General features: G+C 40.5%; 1 protein-coding gene across 3 annotated transcripts; it reads left to right on the forward strand.

Moving 5' to 3' along the window:
* The first annotated feature begins 976 nt into the window (after positions 1–976).
* Cdca7 (cell division cycle associated 7) lies at positions 977–13,319 on the forward strand. 3 transcript variants are annotated; one of them, XM_040294484.2, is made up of 10 exons: positions 977–1,127; positions 4,519–4,641; positions 5,061–5,297; positions 7,194–7,448; positions 7,932–8,015; positions 8,741–8,944; positions 9,324–9,461; positions 10,639–10,788; positions 11,212–11,348; positions 11,881–13,319. In XM_040294484.2, exons 1-10 carry the CDS (start codon positions 1,107–1,109, stop codon positions 11,909–11,911), a joined length of 1,380 nt encoding a protein of 459 aa, XP_040150418.1. In that variant the 5' UTR covers positions 977–1,106; the 3' UTR covers positions 11,912–13,319. The 3 variants fall into 3 exon arrangements, with proteins under 3 accessions (XP_040150418.1, XP_040150419.1, XP_040150421.1); XM_040294485.2 differs by lacking the exon at positions 11,212–11,348; XM_040294487.2 differs by lacking the exon at positions 5,061–5,297.
* The last annotated feature ends 3,349 nt before the right edge of the window (positions 13,320–16,668 follow it).

The following is a 16,668-nucleotide window of genomic DNA, read 5'->3' on the forward strand; positions in this document are numbered from 1 at the left end:
CCAGCGGCTCTGGAGGCGGAGGCAGGAGGACTCCCAATTCAAAGCCAGCTTCAGCAAAAGCGAGGCCCTAAACAACTCAGTGAGACCCTGTCTCTAAATAAAACACAAAGGGGATGTGGCTCACTGGTCAGTGCTCCAGAGTACAATCCCCAGTATCCACCCCACCCATACACAAACGAAAGCCTCACACTTTACTTTGTCGCCTTGCCTGGTTTGATTCAAAGGGCATTAAAAATATCTTGACTCCGTTAATCCTAATTCTGACAGAAGGAAATATCTCTAAGCCATGTTAATGTAGCCTGCAGCTTCTATCTCCAACGGATGTTCTCTAAAATCTTTTTTAATTTTTTAAATCCCACTTAAAGATCTTCACTAAACTGCAGGGGCTGTTTTTAACTTTGAATACTACAGGTCTTAAGTAAAACAAGTCAACTTCCTGCGCTTTCTGGAAAGGTCGGGATTTAAATCATTTAAGTGCTTTAGACAATGGTGTGGTTACCAGATAAAGAGGGGCTACACCTAAAGTTGGTACTTCGGCTTATAAAGGGTGGTTCCTGTTGGATTCTTTGATATAAATATATTTTAATTATGTAAACCGCAAGGTGCAAGGGAAGTGGCCAGTGCCCAACGCGTAAACCGATCTCCTGTGCCGCTCTCCAAAAATCCCAGTCTCCGCTGTCCTCCCCAGCCACGGAATTCATGCAAATCAGTCTTCTAACCCCGGGGCAATACGAACTACTTTCGCGCCACTCGCTCAGGACCGTGTAGCTGTGTAGAGAGCATCGTCCTCACAGCTCCCAAAGAGTCACTTTTTCAAAGGTAATTTTAGGAGTCACCAAGGCTATCCTTTGAGCTCAGAATATGTGGAGGGCCAAGGTTTTTTATCTGGGCTTGAGTAGATCTCGCTCCCGGTCGGGTTGTTAGCTAACCTTGCAGGACCTGCACCACAACGCGGGAAAGCCGGCCCGAGCCCCGCCCCTCCGAGCCCAGGTTGAGCGCCCCTCCTGCCGGCAGCTCGGCTCCCTCTGCAGCTCCTCTGTAGGACCGCGGCGCGTGGCTGCTCGGCTCACCCGGCTCGGAGCACAGCCTGGGTGCTCGCTGCCAGCATGAAGGGTCGCCGCGTGCTGGTGAGGGCTGGGCGGGCGAACCTGAGGGGGCGGGTGCGATGGGGGCTGGACGCGAGCGGGCTGGAGGCTACACCCCTCGAGTCGGCCACGGAGTGTGCTTATCAACTGGTGGTCGCCCTGGGCGTCGCCCTTTTGGGCAAGTCTTGGATTTTTGTGCCGCTGGGGGAATTTAGGGCCAGTGGCAAACCCGCCAGCATGCGCACCGGCGTGCGGATAGTTGCGGAGAAGAGAGCTGTTTGTAAGGATGGTTGGCCACGCTGGGGAGCCTGGGCACGTGTGCTCGAGATGCACGTGCGCTTGCCAGAGCCCGGGGACTGGCCAGACTCGGGGCACACGCACGGCAGCCGCCAGCCCAGCTCTCTCCTGTTTGCAGCTCTTGGGCCAGTGGGTGGCCGTGGGATGCGCATCCTCGGTGGCTGCTTCTAACTGTTGAGCGTCTTGCAAACGCATCATTTTAGAAGTTGGGTTGTATACGGGAGAAGTTTTGTTTCGTTTGTCCCAGGTAGTGGTTAATTGCAGGCCTGGATAATCCAAACCATTTGCCACCATTTACTCATTCCTCACTTTCTTCTCTCACCTCCCAACCTCAATTCGCAGCAGCGAGTTGCACTCAATGGTACGTTACTGTTTGCTCTAACGGAAGCCAGAATGTAGGCCTGCCCAGGAAGCGGATAGTAGAGTGGGGGTTGGGTGGAAAGGAAGAGAATGACTGCTTAAAATAAATAGCAGGGGTTAAGGACCCACGTGGGGGAGGCGGGGATGGGTGGGAGGGGGCGTGGTTTCAGCCTGGCCATAGGCCGGGTGGCACTGGGCTCGGGCTTCCAGAATGAAGAAAGCCACGTGTTAGCTGAGCTTTGAATCTGATTTAACTGGGTTGGTGTTTGGGCCACCCTGTGATTTGAGTAATGTCCTCTGAGTTTTAGTGTCCTCATTTGTTTAGTGAAAGTAATGATAGCACCTTTGTTGCAAAGACTTAGAGCGGACTTAGTGCCTGGTATGAAATACAAAACCCAGTATAAATGGTATTAGTTGTTCTGCTTGCCAGAAAAGTTCATGTCTGTCATGACCATTTGCTGTCTTTTCCTCCAAAAGTACATTTGCCAGGTAAATAACTCTTGGCACGCGCTGACTTGTTAAATCTTCGCTTGTCTTTCCCTGACAGCTCCAGTAAAATGCCTCCCTTGAGGCTGCCTTGGGCCTCTCATGGCTTGCAGGTAGATTGGTGAGAATCCCTGAAGTAATGTATGGAGCACTGCTGTTTTAAGAGATTGCAGACTTGAGTTTTTCCAGCCCTGTGATCTGGGGCAGTCTTTTCCACCTTCCTGGGGCCATGAATTGCTTCCGCTGAAAATTGGGGGAGGGGTTTTTGAGATACCTTTCCGCTCCTAACATAAATTGTATACATTTACATGTAACCTTTTATATTTTGTAGCTCTGCCTGTTACCATGTTTTCCTACCTTGCTAAAAGGTCAAAAGACGGAAACTTCCTAAGAGGATTGAATGGCATTCTCTTAGGGGCATAGGGAAATTACTATGGAAATTCTTGCCAGTAATTTGCAAGAGACTGAAATGTGGAATGTGGAGTGAAGGTGATCAAGAATGTTCTTTCCATGACTGGGGGTGTGGCTCAGTGGTGGAACACTTTCCTAGCATATGTGAGGTCCTGGGTTCGATTCTCAGCACTGCATATAAAAATATTTTTTTTAAAAAAAGAATGTTCGGGGCTGGGGATGTGGCTCAAGCGGTAGTGCCCTCGCCTGGCATGTGTGTGGCCCGGGTTCGATCCTCAGCGCCACGTACAAACAAAGATGTTATATCAACCGAAAACTAAAAAATAAATATTAAAAATTTTCTCTCTCTCTCTCAAAAAAAAAGAATGTTCTTTTGATTCACCTGACACCTCACATCTTAGCATTGTTTTGTGAGACAGCAAAGTTGACTTTCAAAGATTTGGGTGTAAGGACTCAACTGTTATTCCATGGTCTTACAGAAAGAAAATAGAAGCATAGAAACTAAAGCAATGCTTAAGTCTCGATAAAGACTAAGAAATGGCAGAAATGACTACAGTTGTGTTTTCTCATGAACAATGCAAGACTGTTCATTGATTGAATGAATGAAGCGTTTTCATATTTACCAATAATTTGCATGTTATCAAAGGACTTTAAAAACAAAAACAAAAACCCTGAAGTCCCTTGCCCTCCCAGACTATCTAACTCAGGGCCTCCTGTTTGCCAGGCAAGTGCTCTACCACTGTGCTATACCCCCAGCCCTAAAGTACTTGAGTCTTTTGTGTGTGTGTGGTGCTGGGGATTGAACCCACGATCTTGTGCTTGTGAGATGAGCATTCTACCAACTGACAATCTATGGTAATAGAGTGCTAAAATAGAATCAGGTACTCTGCCTAGGTTTGGAGTGCTAGTTGAACTATAACTTGATTTTTTTAAAAAAAATATTTATTGGGGCTGAGGATGTGGCTCAAGCGGTAGCGCGCTCACCTGGCATGCGTGCGGCCCGGGTTCGATCCTCAGCACCACATGCCAACAAAGATGTTGTGTCCGCTGAGAACTAAAAAATAAATATTAAAAATTCTCTCTCTTTCTCTCTCTCCCCTCTCTCACTCTCTCTTTAAAAAAAAATATTTATTGAGTTGTAGATGAACACACAGTATCTTTATTTATTTTATGTGGTCGTGAGGCTCAAACCCAGTGCCTCACACATGTGAGGCTCAAACCCAGTGCCTCACACATGTGAGGCAAGCACTTTACCACTGAGCTATAGCCTCAGCCCCTAAGACTTGATTTCTTATACTATTTGATTTGTAAGGACTTGTGCTGAAATCATACTCCTCCTGATGGGAATGCGGCCTGTTGGGAAGCCTGCCATCTTGAAGTAGAGGTCCTGACTGATTTTCATAGTTTGGAAAATTAGCATCACAGTACAGAGCCTAAAGCTTACATCAAAAAAGACCTCATTAGCTTGATTTTGGCTTGAGGGAGAAAAATCGCTCAGGCATTTTGTACTTTTGAAATTTTCTTTTAGTAGTGCTATTTAATTTTTAAAAGAGGTTGGATTTTAAAAGTTTAGCATTAAGCTCCTGTGGGGCTCATTATAATGCTAAGAACTTGGGCATTTAAGGTTGGGAAGAGGTAGCTCAGAAGATGTTTGAATAAATTGATAAATATCACTAAAATTGTCTCCAAAGGGATAACGTAGAATTTGACCTGGTTTTGAAGATACTTATAGCAATTGCAAATCTTCCTTTTTCTGTGTATAGTGTGAGAAATGGACATACCTACTTTGCTGTTTAAACCTCCTAAACTCAAAAGTGATGTCTTTAGTTGGATACTATAGTAAACATCCACTTAATAGTATTGCCATTTCCATTTGCAGCAAAAGGATCTCAGAGTAAAGAACTTAAAGAAATTCAGATATATGAAGTTGATTTCCATGGAAACCTCGTCATCCTCTGATGACAGTTGTGACAGCTTTGCTTCTGATAATTTTGCAAACACGGTAAGTGCTGCCTGAGAATAAACAGGATTGAGTCTGCAGTGCTCAAAATGCCCCAAATGCTTTGTGCGTGATTAAAACTGCTTGCTTTTTGCCTACATTTCTATACAGCCGTTATGAAAATACAGTATGCACTGTAATTTCATTTCACTTTTTGCTGTGGTTCTAGGTAGTAATTGTTGGAGATAGATTAGCTACTTATTCTATCCTTTTGAAATGTCGCCTAACCTAACATGCCTGATGATTTGCCATAACAACTTAGAAATCATTTGTAAACCTCAGAACCATTTTTCTTTGTAACAAAAGCTATTCTCTTGTAGTGCACTTGTAAATGTGATTTGCTCTCTGCACGGTTTATGGAAAATTGGTTCTTGAAAAAGAAAAAAAAAATGTACAACCACATTTATTTATTTATTTTACAGAAACCTAAATTCAGGTCAGATATCAGTGAAGAACTGGCAAATGTTTTTTATGAGGACTCTGATAATGAATCTTTCTGCGGCTTTTCAGAAAGTGAGGTGCAAGATGTGTTAGACCATTGTGGATTTTTACAGAAACCAAGGCCAGATGTCACTAACAAACTGGCCAGTATTTTTCATGCCGACTCTGATGATGAATCATTTTGCGGTTTCTCAGAGAGTGAGATTCAAGATGGAATGGTGAGTTTGAGAGTTTCACCAATGTCAAGAAGTAAGATTTTAGAGGCATGACACACTTGCTTTTTTGAAAATTTTTTTTTTCTTATGATTTTTCCCTTTAGTCATGCCAGAAGATTTTGTTGACCTTTTTAAAATTTTGAGTATTTTCTTCATGTCTTAAAGCAGTTTTTCTAATGTAGTCCTACTTTGAAGTCTAAAAACATTTTGTAGGGCTTGACAATCATAGAAACTTGTAAACTAAAGTTGGCCAACCTCCCAATTCTCATTGTCACAGAGATCCAACCTAGTCAGAGGAAATACACACATCCTAAAGATCAGCTACATTGACATTTACATGCAGGTGCCCAGCCCTGTACCTGGCAGAGATCAGGCCTTTAATAATAGCTAGTTTCCAGAGTTAGATTATTACCTGAATCCCGAGAATGAGGACTCCTATACAAGAGCTCAAGTGCATACAAGGACAAGTAGAATCCTTTCTGCTTCTGAATTTGCAACTGGATAGTCTTTTCCTGTGCTTGTTCTGTCCTCTTTAAGCTCTGTCACCTTGCTCAGACTGATGCTGCTGCTTCTCTACTTGACCCCATACCCTGAGCACACCATGTAATTCTGCAAACATTGTCTTGTCCCAGAGACTTTTTCCAAAGGAAGGTGTGTTATTAGAATCAGGTGCATGCTCTTCAGCTCACTGTGGTCTGAGATGGGTCCACTGCCTGTGGGTCACCACTTGAGTAGCACTGAGTGACAGCGCTTGCCCCATGACTGTTTTATCACTGTCTATTCATCCTAGTATGTGTTTGCTCTAATAAGTGATGTTGAGCTACCTTGGCACTTAGGAACATTTTATCACCGGGACCACTCTGTAAATCTGGATGTGACCTGTTGTCAATGCCCTGAATAATTTCTGCTCATGTTTCAGTTTTTTATAGACACTACCTCTTGTGATTAATATAATGTCTATTGATTAAAAGTGCTAAAGATTCATGAAAGATTTTTGTTTAGTGTTCCCTCTATCCATGAACAGTACTAAGAACTGTTTGTTGGGATTTGAGAAACATTTATTTGTTGGTGCTGGGGTTTGAACACAGAGCGTCATGCATGCTGAGTGTGCACTCTACCACTGAGCCACACCCGTAGCTCATTAAATGTTTGAGCCAGGTGAGGTGATGTAAGACCCTGTCTCAATTAAATAAAAGAAGAAGCTGCATGCCTATAATCCCAGTGATTTGGGAGGCTGAGAAAGGAGGATGGCAAGTTCGAATCCAGCCTTAGCAACTTAGCAAGGTCTTAAGCAGCTTATCAGGTCTATGTCTTAAAACTAAAAAATAAGAACAACAAAAAGCTGGGATGTAGCTCAGTGGTAAAGTGTTCCTGGTTTCAAGCTCTAGTAACAAACAAATAAAAAAGGGCTGAGAATGTATCTCAGTGGTAGAGCACACCTATGTTCCATTCCTATCACCCTCCCCCCCAAAAAAGTGGACAGAGAATTGAGACATCTTAATATAAATATAGTTTAATGTATTGCCATAAGGATTGAAACCACATTTATGAGAGAATACAGTTGTTCCTCCAAGAATTCTATTTAAATGCAGAAAGAATTTTTTAAAGAAATGAAAAAGAGCAGGAGTTTTCACATTTTAAAAACTGACTCTGAACCATCCAGGAGCCTATAAAGCACAGATTGAGAACAGTGTGTCCCAGATAAGCTACATGTAGCCAAACTATAATCAGATTGTTCCATTTACTTGAGCAATTCTTGATTTTGTTACCCAGCGCTGTCAGTGCATTTATATTTTGTTTGTTAAAGTGTCTTTTGTTCAGAAGTGATTTTATACTCACACTGATGCAACTTTGTCTGCCCATCAAGTGATTAATGACTCAATTGCTCTCATTAACTAGAGATCGCAGGCAAACCGGGAAGGCTGTAAGACCCGCAGCCAGTATAGGACCCGCAGCCAGTACAAACTTTCTGGACCTCTCAGGGTGGCGATGAAGTTCCCAGCACGAAACACCAGGAGTGCAGCCAACAAAAAAGTGGCACCCACTAAGCCTTCAGAGAATTTCACTATTGATTCCAATTCTGATTCAGAAGATGAAAGTGGCATGAACTTTCTTGAGAAAAGGGCTTTAAATATAAAGCAGAACAAAGCAATGGTATGTAATAATTTTGAACATGTCAAAACTTTCCAACTTTTCTCTAAGCAGTTTGTTACTTAGACTCGTTTCTTTATCTTCTGTGTAGCTGTGAAGTCTTCATGATGGAGGATATAGCCCAGTGATAGAGCAGTCTTGGCAGGCGCATGGCCCTGGGTACAATCTCATGTACTCCCTTCCCCCCCAATTTTTTTCCCCTCAAACTGCTTCTTTTAAAATCTATTAAGCACAGAGGTGACATCAGAAACTCTTTGAATTTGTTAACTTAAAGCTGCTAGTGTAGTTTTCACAAATAAGTTGCTCTTTTTTTTTTTTTTTTTTGTGTGTGTGTGTGTGTGTGTGTGTGTGTGTGTGTGTGTGTTGCTGGGGATTGAACCCAGGGCCTTGTGCATGCAAAACAAGCACTCTCCCAACTGAGCTATCCCCAGCCCCTTCAGCACTTATTTTAACCAAGAATTTCTATTTAATTTCTTCCCTTTTTAGCTTGCAAAACTCATGTCAGAATTAGAAAGCTTCCCTGGTTCCTTCCCTGGAAGACGTTCTCTCCCAGGCCCAAGATCAGTAAATGTAAGTCCTTGTTTGTAGTATTGTTTTGGGCAAGCCTAGGACAGATTTGTGTGAGATTTTAAAATGCAGTTTCCTATTTGGTCTTCTAGATGGTCAAAGGGTAACTAGAAGACTCTTTTTGGTAGCTCTGGATTACAGCTCCTACTGCCTGTGGAGCTCATACTCTTTTAGAGTGGCTATTTCCCTCCTTTCCAGTTAGGCAAAGCCCTTCAGCATGGTGAGGATTAAAGGCTGGTTTCAGCTTTCGCACATTTCTCCTTCATGGTAGATGGGTGATTGATGTATTTAAAATCCAAGAGTGAGGGGAAAAAAAGGAAAAAGTTTATCAGCTCATGGCCCAAAATCATGTATGATGGTTTCCTGAAAATGAAGCTCAGACAACTGTGATAACAAAAGTAAAGTCTGCTTTATACTGACTCCCATGAGGAGGAGGAAGGGCAGCCAACAAGGAAGGGGAGAAGGAAACCAAACACTCTATGCAATGTAGAGTGTGGGTTCATAGCTCAGGCGGAATCAGAAATTTTTGTTGGAACAGGAGGTAATTTTTTTTTTTTTTTGCATTAAGTAGAATAATGCATAGACTGATTTGAGAGAAAATGGGCTTAAAATTCCAAAGACCATAATATGGATTTGGGGGCTCATTCTCTATGTAATGTGACATTTTCCCAAAGGGTTGCCTCTTTTTGTTATGGAATGAATGGGTGCCTCCTGCATGTATTTTTCAGCAGTCAAAGACACCCCGAAGGCGTACATTCCCAGGTGTGGCTTCCAGGAGGAACCCTGACCGGAGGGCTCGTCCTCTGACTAGGTCAAGGTCCCGCATCCTGGGGTCCCTTAGTGCTCTTCCCACTGAAGAGGAGGAGGAAGAAGAGGAAGATGATAAGTTTATGCTGGTGAGAAAGAGGAAGACTGTGGACGGATACATGAACGTGAGTTCTCCAAATTGGTACTCACTCTTCTGTTTTTCTTCTTCTGTCAGCCCTGTTTCGTGAACACACACAGCCTCAACACCAATTATGATTCAATTTAAGTGCTTTTCATGAACCATCTATAATTGTTAATGTCACATAAACTTACTTGATTGCGTTGGCAGATGAGAGGTAGTTCTGCTTTTCTAATGGTAGGAATCATTTCCATAATGTTGTCCAGTTATCCGTACACTAAACTTACAACTTGCCCGCTCTCCATGAGCAAGAGGCATTTTCCAGGTTGAATTTTCTGTACGGAATAATTACAAATCAAGTATCTGAAGATTCAAAACTGGAGAGAGCCAGTAAGGAACTCTGTTTCATGCTTCTTGTTTCTCAGGATGATGATACGCCCAGAAGTCGGCGCCCAGGATCCATGACCCTTCCGCATATAATTCGCCCAGTGGAAGAAATCACAGAGGATGAGTTGGAGAACATCTGCAGCAACTCTCGAGAGAAGATATACAACCGTTCACTGGTGAGAGCCTCTAAATTACGTTTGGAAATGTAAACATCCATGAGAGGAGGGACAGCTTCTGTCCCTAGAGTGGTGCTCATGTTCCAGAGGTCTGGGCATGAGGGATGCCCTCTGTCACTTGAATTATCTTCCTGGTAAATATGAAGTAGTGGCAAATCTTTTAATTTAGAAATTTATTTATTTGACACATTCATTGTGTATCTATTGTGTACACGGACACATATACATGTGGGTGATACAGTGGTGGGTGTATTAAAGATAAAAATATTGGAGCTGGATTTTTTTTTAATAAGTAAATTAAACTTTATTAAAAATTATAGCTTTTGAGCATCAAAGAATGCACTAAGAAATTTAATGGACAACTCACAGAATGAAAAAATATTTGCAAATCATAGATTATAACTCAGAAATGATTGTTACAACTAAACAACAAAGAAAAATCCAGCGTCTCCCATTTCCTCAGGACCCATTTGTCTTTCTGAAGCGGGGAGTCCCTAGCTGTAAATTTTCAGGCAGCATCATGAAAAGATTAACAGTTTCCTGGCGTCTTGCTTGCAAAGGTTTGAATACTGCTTCCAGCGCAGATCAACATATGAAAAAAAAAAAAAAAAAAAAAAAAAAAAAGAAAAATCCAATAAAAAGTATCCAAAGACTTGAATATGCACTTCTCTAAAGATCATTATGTTTTGAAAAGCAATCATCATTTATCATTAAGAAATTGCAAATCAAAGTCATAACAAGAGACCACTTTATGGGTAGAAGGATGGCTACAATCAATAACATGGACAATAGCATATGTTCTCAGAGACAAGGATACACTGTGACCTGGTGAAGAAATGTAAAAAATGTGCCTGCTTTTTGAGCCCAGGGCCATGTGCATATTAATAATAGGCAAGTGTTCAAATGCTATGTCTCTAGCTCCAAAATAAAAAAGATATTTTAATTATAAGAACTATTGCACCTGCCAATCATCCTGCTTGAGATACTTTTTGTGCCCTGGCATATACCTACGTATAGAGATATGAAATAAGATTCAAAGACAAAATGTGAAGATCGAATCCAGTGCCTCACTCATGCTAGGCAAGCGCTCTACCACTGAGCCACAACCCTAGCCCCAAGGATATTTCTCTACATAAAGCTGTGTTTTCATGTCTTCTTATTTACTCTTTATTGGTAGGGATCTACTTGTCATCAGTGCCGACAGAAAACCATTGATACCAAAACAAACTGCAGAAACCCAGACTGCTGGGGCATTCGAGGCCAGTTCTGTGGTCCCTGCCTTCGAAACCGTTATGGTGAAGAGGTCAAGGATGCTTTGCTAAATCCAGTAGGTGCCTTGGAGAAAGGGGTTGGTCATGGGGGCTTGAAGGTCAGCCACAAGCTGATAAAGCCAGAAGAAGGGTAGTAGGAAGGGATTGAGGCCCTAGAGTTTTGAGATGCTCTTTTGGGGGAGTCAGATTAATTCAGTGTTAGTGCTGCAAGGTACGAGCCCCATCCAGAGTGCTCAGACCCAGCTATTCAGAGAAAGTTGACCCTATTTATTCCTGGAAGTTGTGTAACTGTCTTTCCTGAATTTTTTAAGGAAACAATGGGCATGACTCATGCATATTAGCTATTTTATGACTTCTTTTAATCTAAAAAATGGATTGATAATACCTACATTAAATAAAAAGATGAAATAAAATGGAGTAGATAAGTATGGGGAAAGTAAGGCTTAATTTCATGGTGTTTTTACACAATGCTCTTTCAGAACTGGCATTGCCCACCTTGTCGAGGAATCTGCAACTGCAGCTTCTGCCGCCAACGAGATGGGCGGTGTGCAACTGGGGTCCTTGTGTATTTAGCCAAGTATCATGGCTTTGGGAATGTTCATGATTACTTGAAAAGGTAATGGCAGTTATTTGTCTTTCTTCCACACCTGAATCTTGGATTCGTTTATGGATCTTAATACAAAGATCCATAATACAAAAAAGATCTTAATACAAAAAGAAAATATGAACCAAGGAGGGTCGGGGAATATAGCTCAGGGATAGAAATGGTTACCTCATGTGCAAGACCCTGGGTTTGATCCCCAGCAGCACCAAAACCAAAGACTATAATGGGTGTATAGGTAGTGTTAGAAAGGGTATATTGGTTTTTTTTTTTTTTTGGATGGTGCTGGGGATTGAACCTTGTGCATTTGAGGCAAGCACTCTGCCAACTGAGCTATATCCCTAGCGTGGAAACGGTATATCTTAATCTAGGTTGTAGTGGCTGGGTGGCCGGTGTGTAAAGTTCAGGTTGAACACTTGATGTATGTACTTGACCATATATGTGTTATATATCTCAAAACATGTTTTCAGCAGTTGAATTTGGCTTTCAAAAGAGAATTCTTAGGTCACGGACTATATCCTAATATGTCCCTCTTTCTCTTTCACAGCCTGAAACAGGAATTTGAAATGCAAGCGTAATACCCACCAGATGCTGGCCTTCTGCTTCTCACACCGCCCTTAAAATTCTCGGTTTTGTCATTAAGAGTCTTGACCATCAGTCTGCCTTATGGGAAACTCAGTCAAGTTCATCTCATTAGACTGGCACATGTTTCTGGAACCTCACGGGAGACATGTGGCTGGTTACACTTCACCCTCGTGTAGTTTCTCCTCTGCTTCCCCTGGACCCCATCATATAGCCCCTCTCTCTTTTTCCAGGAGTCCTCTCTAGTCACTTAGTTTCAGAATTCTTTTTAAATCAGAGTTTTAACAGCATATTTGATTTAATTGGTGTTGAAATATCCCTGAGATCTACCCATAAACCCTGAGCACTTAAAAACATGGTATAAAAATACTAACTGTTCTGTCGAGTTCCAGAGAGCAGCCCTCTGACTTGTTTATACAAAAACAATGGTTATGACTTTAATGTTCACACTAATTGACATTTTTAACAGAATCAAGGCATGAAAATCTTAGAACAATGTGGAAAAACTAGTCATTGTTGGGAAATGAAGTATATTACTGTGAATGCCTCTCATGAGAATATCAGTATGTATTGTGGTTACTATATAACTTGTCACAGTTGAGACTTTGTTGCCTCTGATTTCTTCCACTCTAAAGTGAAGTGGTGCATCCTGTTTACAATCGTCCAAAGGTCTGTGGGCAACATGACACTGCACTACTTAAAACAATTGTCTTAAGAGAAATTCTGGGAATTTAGGATGGGGAACCTCAGAGTAGTCCGATATAAATTCTTGCTGTAAAAGTTTTTAGAAACTTGATAATAACTAGACTATTGTTCTTTGCAGTTTCTTATATTATCCCTGGGTGTTGCTGTGCACAGGGATTTTTTTCAGGTTTTAAGCTTTTTTTATAACAATGAGAAGTGCCTTTTCAGAGATGAATAACTTTCAATGGTTTTTTAACTTGGTATATCTGCCATTGTAGTTTCTGGGCAGATTTCTTGGAATCTTAAATTGTAATTCAGCCTTATTAGATATGTAATTGGGAAGCTTTAAATGTTTAGAGGTTATGCAAATTGGTACTTACTTGTAGTCTGTCTGTGGTGCTGGGCATTAGAACCCCGAACCTTGTTCCTGGCCAAGCCCATATTCCACTGAACTACGTCCCCAGCCTGTTGTTTGGAAAATTTGGGTTGTTAAAAAAGATTTTGTCTTTTTCTTTCCTTTCACATAAATCATTATATGATAGAAGTGGAATTTTTAAGTGTTTGTGTGTCCAGTGTATTGCATGTATAGCCTGTTGCTGTACCCTTTCAGAGTTTGATGCTTAATTGGACTTTGAATCAATAAGTGTAAATATAGCTTTTGATCTGTAATACTTTTATACAGAGGTTTTTATTTTAATAGTAAAACATTTTGTCATAAAATGTCTTTTTTTTTTAAATAATGTCTTCCTCATATTTACACAAATGTCATTTAAACTTTACTTTAGAAGTTTCCCTCTTGGCTTGTTTCTGAAGGTTAAGGGCCACCCTCTCTTGAGCAGTGTCTTTCTTGGTGATGTGACCAGTACCTGTGATCAGAAAGTGGACTAAGGCAACCATGTTACCTGATTGAACACAATATGCTCTCAGGAAATTACACAGTATTATTTTTTTCCTTTATTATATACTGCCCCAGGAACTAATGGTGATTTTGCAATACTTGGCTGCTTTTATCAATCATTTGAATATTAAATGCTTGCTGTTTTCCCTGAGGCCTGTTCCAGGACTTGAATACCAGAAGACACAAAAGTACTGATCTAAAAGCTTGAATAACCCTGTTCTTTAGATCAGGGATTGGCAAACCACAGCCTGGGTCAGATCTTGCTATAGCCTAGCTTCTAATAGTGCATATGTAATTTTTCCCCCCACATTTCTAAAGGGTTGCTGTCTTTTTTTTTTTTTTTTAAACTTTCTTTACAAAATTTTATTTTTTTTTAATTTGTTTTAATTAGTTACACATGACAGTACAATGATCTTGACATACATTTGAATCAAACGGGGTATAATTTCTCATTCTGAGTGTACAGGTTGCAGAATCACATTGGTCATGCAGTCACGTATATACATACAGCAATATTAGTGTCTATTTTATTAATATTAGTGTCTATTTTATTCTGTTGTCCTTCCTATCCCCCCTTCCCCTCCCCTCCCATCACTTTTCTCTACCCAATCTAATGTGACACACTTATTTTTTTTTCCTTTTCCCTCACATCATCATACATGTAATCTATATAACGATGAGGGCCTCCTTCCTTCTTCCATGCAATTCCCCTTTTTCCCCCACATTTTTAAAGGTTTGCTGTCTTAAAAAAAAAAAAGATGGGAGGACAGGCATTGTTCTCAAAACCTAAAATATTTATAGCCTGGAGCTTTACATAAAAAGCTGACCATGTCCTACACCATACTGTGTGAAAAGTTATATTTACTTATACACACCTGGAGAGGCAGGAGGGAGTTAGGAATTTGTAGAGAAATGGATTTGTTCCAAGGAGAGGCCTTTATCTAGTAAGATATCCAGCTGATGAAAGACTTGGAGAGAAAGAGTGAAAAGGGAGATGACAAAAATCCACTAATACTAGCACTAGTTTTTTTTTTTTTTTAATTATTTTGCAGTTTTGGGAATTGAACTCAGAGCCTCACACATGCTAGGCAAACGCTCTACCCCTGAATACCATCTACAGCCCTCCTTGCATTTTTTTTTTTTTTTTTTGTATATGGTGGCATTTATACTATGTGTACAACTTCTTCAGCACTAAGATTTGGCCTCAGAGGTCTTTAATAGCTTTTTGTTTGTTTTCCGGTTCCAGGCAAGAAGACATTATGTACTTTCTGCTCCAAACCTTGAGTTAGCCATTTCTCCAAAGCCCCGCCCCCCCCCTTTTTTTTTAAGAGAGAGAATCTTTTTTGTAGATGGATACAACACAATGCCTTTATTTTATTTTTTTTTAATGTGGTGTTGAGAATTGAACCCAGGTCGCACCCCTACTAGGCAAGTGCTCTACCGCTGAGCCACAATCCCAGCCCCCAAAGTCCTTTGTTTTTAAAACCTATTCCTCGATGGGTGCAGTGACAGTGATCTCAGGTAGTTGGGAAGATGAGGCAGGAGGATTGCAAGCTGGAAACCAGCTTCAGCAATTCAGCAAGAACTGTCTCAATATTAAAAAAAAAAAAAAAAATTTTAAAGGGCTGTGGATATAGCTCAGTGGTAGAGTGCTTCTGGGTTCAATCCTCAGTACTGTAAAACAAACAAAACAATTCAATAATCCATTATTTATCTGTATACTCATGTGCATCTGGTTATATATTAGTATGTTTACATAAATATATTAATAGTTATATTGCTATATATACATATATATAATTTCTGAATTGTAATACCATTGTTATTACTAAAAAGATTAATATTTTTACTTAAAACATTTTTTTTGGTCCTTAGTGTAAATTCTAGATACAGTCAACTGTATGTTAAAATCATTTAAATAGTCCCTCTTTATGTAGTTAAGCCAACTTGATACATGTTTAGATTAAATTGTTGGCTTTTTTTATTTTTATGTGGTACTGAGGATCGAACCCTGCACCTTTCACATGTAGGCAAATACTCTACTGCTGAACCTCAACCCCAGCCCCTTTTGGCTTTTGATTTTAAAGATTTAATTTTGGGGGGCTGGTGATGTGGCTCAAGCGGTAGCGCTCGCTCACCTGGCATGCGTTCGGCCTGGGTTCGACCCTCAGCACCTCATACAAAGAAAGATGTTGTGTCCACCAAAAACTAAAAAATTTATATTAAAAAATTGTCTCTCTTTAAAAAAAAGCAATAATAAGTTATAACACATGATTTGTTTATATTCCAGTATCTGTTTTTTAAAAAAAATATTTAATTTTTTAAATGTTAGCATTTTGCTTTGTCTTATAAGGTAATGCATCTTAAACAGATACACATTTCTGAAGTCAAGTCTATAAAATAAGTTGGTTTTTAATTTTTGTTTTTGTGGTACTGGGAATTGAACCCAAGGGCGCTCTACCACTGAGCTACATCCCCAGCTCTCTTTATTTTTTTATTTTATTTTATTTTTAAAGAGAGTGAGAGAGGAGAGAGAAGAGAGAGAGACAGAGAGAATTTTTTTTAATATTTGTTTTTTAGTTCTCGGCGAACACAACATCTTTGTTGGTATGTGGTGCTGAGGATCGAACCTGGGCCGCACGCATGCCAGGCGAGCGAGCGCTACCGCTTGAGCCACATCCCCAGCCCTCTTTATTTTTTATCTAGTGACAGGGTCTTACTTCATTGCCCAGGCTGGCCTAGAATTTGTGTTTCTCCTGCCTCAGCCTCCGCAAAATCTGGGATTCCTGATATGTGGCATTGTGCCTGACCCCAAATAAGGTGTTTTTAGCGGAGTCAATCATATCCCTGGCCCAAACCTGGAGCATTCTCTTGTTCTATAGGTAATCACTTTAAAAATCATTTTTATGATTTGTATTTTGATTTTGTAAAATCTAAGCAAAAATATATGTATTATTGTATCCTCCTCTTGCTTTTCAGATGCATGGTGGCATAGCACGGTATTCTTTTCTCCTCTTTTACTTAATATGTAGAGGAGAGATAAGCATAATAAAGGTTATCATACAAAGAATATTGCAGAAAGAATTCTGAATACACTTCCTTATATGAACATGGAATTTAGCTTCAGAGTTGCAAAGGAAATACCCGTGAAGACTGTTTTTCTCTCTTCCT

This window comes from Ictidomys tridecemlineatus, chromosome 7, assembly GCF_052094955.1.
Source record: "Ictidomys tridecemlineatus isolate mIctTri1 chromosome 7, mIctTri1.hap1, whole genome shotgun sequence".
NCBI lineage: Eukaryota > Metazoa > Chordata > Mammalia > Rodentia > Sciuridae > Ictidomys > Ictidomys tridecemlineatus.

What these genes read in the sequence shown, in the direction of transcription:
- Cdca7 (XM_040294484.2), top strand. Translation starts at nt 1,107, where the DNA reads ATGAAGGGTCGCCGCGTGCTG. An exon ending in GTGAGATTCAAGATGGAATG is followed by an intron (nt 5,298 to 7,193) that starts GTGAGTTTGAGA and finishes CTCATTAACTAG; the next exon opens with AGATCGCAGGCAAACCGGGA. An exon ending in CAGGCCCAAGATCAGTAAAT is followed by an intron (nt 8,016 to 8,740) that starts GTAAGTCCTTGT and finishes TGTATTTTTCAG; the next exon opens with CAGTCAAAGACACCCCGAAG.